At 38.0% G+C, this 4,229-nt stretch overlaps 1 protein-coding gene across 1 annotated transcript in view; it reads right to left on the bottom strand.

Annotated features, from left to right (window-relative positions):
• The window catches only part of CSPP1 (centrosome and spindle pole associated protein 1), a 154,710-nt gene that overhangs the window by 22,335 nt on the left and 128,146 nt on the right, over window positions 1-4,229 (bottom strand). Inside the window, exon 25 of the mRNA XM_006150462.3 lies at window positions 2,738-2,877. Coding sequence (XP_006150524.1) covers window positions 2,738-2,877 — 140 coding nt within the window. The remainder of the gene's footprint in view (window positions 1-2,737; window positions 2,878-4,229) is intronic.

Genomic DNA, 4,229 nt, shown 5'->3' with positions numbered 1-4,229 from the left:
CATATGATCATCTCAATTGATGCGGAGAAAGCATTTGATAAAATACGACATCTTTTTATGATTAAGACCCTCAGAAAAATGGGTATAGAAGGGTCATTTCTCGACACAATAAAAGCCATCTACAAAAAACCTACAGCTAACATTATACTGAATGGGGAAAAGCTAAATACATTTCCGCTAAAAATGCGTACTAGGCAAAGCTGCCCACTTTCTCCACTGCTCTTTAATATAGTACTGGAAATCTTAGCTAATGCAATCAGAGAAGAGAACAATATAAAAGGCATTCAAATAGGCAAAGAAGAGTGGAAAATATCTTTATTCGCAGATGACATGATGATATACTTAGAAGACTCAAAGGTCTCCATGAAAAAACTCCTTGAAGCAACAAATGAATACAATAAAGTGGAAGGATACAAAATCAACATCCAAAAATCTATAGCATTTCTATATATGAACAACAATTTGAATGAAGTAGAGCTGAAGAAAGGAATCCCTTTCACCGTAACCACAAGATTATAAGATACCTAGGAATAAACCTAACTAAGAAAGTCAAAGACCTTTATAAAAGAAAACCACGAAAAGCTTATTAAAAAAGATATTGAAAGTGATATAAAAAAGTGGAAGGATATCTCATGTTCCTGGATTGGAAGAATTAACATAATCAAAATGGCAATTCTACCCAAATTAATCTACATGTTTAATGCAATTCTAATCAAAATACCAGAAATATTCTTCACAGATCTAGAAAAGACAATCATAGAATTTGTCTGGAATCATAAAAGACCTCGTATTGCAAAAGCAATCCTGCACAAGAAGAATGGAGTAGAAGGCATATCACTCCTTAATCCCAAGACATACTCTAAAGCTGTGATCATCAAAACAGCATGGTATTGGCAGAAAAACGAACATGTGAACCAATGGAATAGAATAGAAACCCCAGAAATAACTTCCAAAGCTTACAGCCAACTGATTCTTGACAAAGGATATCAGTCAATCCATTGGGAAAAGGAAAACTTCTTTAATAGCTAGTGCTGGAAAAACTGGGCATCCACCTGCAGAAAGATGAAACTGAACCCCCATCTTTCACCATTAACAACAATCAACTAAAAATGGATCAAAGATCTGAACCTAAGATCTCAAACAATAAAAATACTGGTGGAAAATCCTGGAGAAACTCTGGGAGATATTGGAGTAGGCAAAGACTTCTTAAATAAGACTTCCAAAGCACTGGGCAAAGACTTCTTAAATAAGACTCCCAAAGCACAGGCAATAATCCCTAAAAGAGACAAGTGGAACTATATCAGACTAAGTTTCTGCACAGCAAAGGACATAGTAACACATGTGAATCGACAACCCTCAGAATGGGAAAATATTTTTGTTAAATATGCCTCAGACAAGGGACTGATAACCAGAATACACAGGGAAATCAAGTGCCTTATGTAAAAAAAAAAAAAGATTAACTGATTAAAAGATGGGAAAATGAGCTGAACAAAAATTTCTCTAAGGAAAACTGAATAGCCAAAAAGCATATGAGGAACATCCCTCAACATCCCTCATCATAAGGGAGATGCAGATTAAAACTACAATGAGACATCACCTAACCCCTGTCAGAATGGCAAAGATTAAGAATATAAAAAGTGAAAAGTGTTGGCGGGGATGTGGTGAAAAGGGAACTCTTCTACACTGTTGGTGGGAATGTAAACTGGTTCAGCCACTGTAGAGAACAATATAGAGGTTCCTCAAAGTTCAACAGAACTACCATTTGATCCAGCAATCCCATTTCTGGGTATCTACCTAAAGGACAGGAGAACCTCAGTCAGAAAAGTGCTTGCACATCAATGTTTATTGCAGCATTATTCACGATTGCCAAGACATGGAATCAACCTAAATGTCCACAAACTGATGAATGAATTGGAAAAGTGTGGCATATATACTCTGTGGAATACTACCCAACCATAAAAAATAACAAGTCCCTGGCATCTGATAGAAAGTGGTCAGGTATGGAAGATCTATTGCTGAGTGAAGCAAGCCAGGCTATGAAAGAAAGATATTGTATGTATCCACTTAATATATACCAACTATCCACACTCTATGGTAGAGAGTGAAATATTGGAGGACATAAAAGCAGTGAAAATACTTAATGAGAATAAGACAGTGTGGGGACCAGCAGCTAGTGTAATGGCTATGTCGCTGGATTCCCATGTAGTCGACTGCGGTTTGAGTCCCGGACCTGGTGACTTAAACTCACGCCAGGTGCGTGTGCGTGCATGCCCAAGATCCTGAGAGGAGAATGGAAGAGAAGGGATTGTGGCGTGGCCATCCCCCCTGGGGGTTGATTTCTCGCTTTCTATCTCTCTGTCTTTCTGGTGAGCACACGCACCCTATAGCAAAAATCTCTCCAAAAAAAAAAAAAAAAAACAAAGAAGTATTTTGAGAGACAGAAACAATATTCAAATAACTTTCGTTATATTGTTATAATTGTTTTATTTTTACTGTTGTTAATCTCTTACTGTGCCTAAAGTTTCATTTACAAGTGAAACTTTACTATAGTTATGTATGTAGAGGAAAAAATGCATGCTATCCATGCTCTCAGGCATCGACTGGGATCTTGGAACAGATGCCCTATGCGTGTGTAGGTGGAGACTACTGTACAAAATGTCTTCAAAGATACTTGAATATAGGCAGAACACTCTCACTTTCTATGAGAGTATCTTTGAAACAGCAGTAATCTACTCACCTCTATCTTTCAGCTCATTAAAATCATGAATATTCTGGAAAGTGGTAGCATCTAAGCCCTTGGGTGACTGTCTTCTGACAGGAGCTTGCAGTCGATGTCTAGCCATGTCAAATATATCCATGGGATTCCTTTCTCTTTTCCTGTAGATCAATGCCAGATCATGATAAAAATGCACTAGGAAAATCTGAGTTTATATTTAAATCACAGTAAAATTTAAAAATTGGCACCTTTCACCACACTATATTATAAAAAAATTCTAATAGCTCTGTTATTTCAGTCCTTATATTAAAAACTAGGGTATTCATAAGGTCACTGTAATTTTTCAAAATGCAGATACAAGGTACCTTCTTTTTTTTAATTATTTAATTTTACTTAATTAATTAATTTTTAATTTGATCAGAGAGGGACAGACAGAGAGAAAGAAAGAGAAAGAGAAAGCAAGAAAGCAAGCCACCAGGTCTGGGACTCGAACCAGAGTCGGCCATGTGGGAGTCCAGCGCCCTTAACCACCAAACCACCTGCCGGCCCCACAAGGTACCTTCTTAGAAGATAGAATGATTTGGCTTCACCTTAAAATTGTCTTGCTATAAAAATATTGTGGTCTTTTTTAGGCTCTCTTCATTTCATGATCCTCCTGCCTCAGCCTCCTAGCTGGAGCTATATAGATGTGCATCAGCAAGCCCAGCTCTTTCAGAAAGGTCTCACTACATGATGGACCAGCCTGGAACTCATGGTCCTCTTGCCTCGGCTTCCCAATCACTGGGATTTGCAGGCATGCTGTGTCTGGCCTGTAGGTTGGACTGGGACTCAAGTCTAGGCCTCCCATGGTTCCTGCTCCAAGCAGCTCACACCACTGTGGCTAAACCAGGTCACAGTCTTTGAGGTCAAAAACAGAATCAAGACCAGCTTTGCTGTGTGTTAGCAATTCAGCCTTGACTTCATCAGCTGTAAAATACAATGTCTATCTCTTATAATCTTGTGGGCAAGAGAATATACCACCTTTCAATTGCCTAGAAGTAGATCTGACCTATACAAGAGAATTATTCATTGAAAATTACTTCTTGGGGGCCGGCAGGTGGTTTGGTGGTTAAGGACTCCTACATGGTCGACCATGGTTTGAGTCCTTGACCTGGCAGATTGCCTTCTCACTTTCTCTCTCACTCTGTCACTCTCTGGTCAAATTAAAATAAATAAATGAATAAATAAAGTTAAGTAAATAATTCTTTAAAAAAAGGAAAATTACTTCTTGGATTAACCTTTCATTATCTAGTTAGTCTGTATCTTGAAATTTTCTAACCTTGTTTATCTAGTCAGAACACGCTTAAAAATGCAAACAAAAATCTAAGCAAAGCATTATCACAAATTAACATGCTATATTAAAATTCCAGGACAGCCAATGGTCTAGTGGTTAAGGGAACAAGGTCTCACATGGCAACCACACGGCTCAAATCTTGGCCCCAGCAGCTTGAAAAACACACTGGGTGAAAGAGTG

The sequence above is a fragment of the Tupaia chinensis genome, unplaced genomic scaffold (genome assembly GCF_000334495.1).
Source record: "Tupaia chinensis unplaced genomic scaffold, TupChi_1.0 Scaffold000288_2, whole genome shotgun sequence".
Classification (NCBI taxonomy): Eukaryota; Metazoa; Chordata; class Mammalia; order Scandentia; family Tupaiidae; genus Tupaia; species Tupaia belangeri.
The sequence above is the reverse complement of the archived record's forward strand: the minus strand, read 5'-3'. Positions and strand labels throughout refer to the sequence as shown.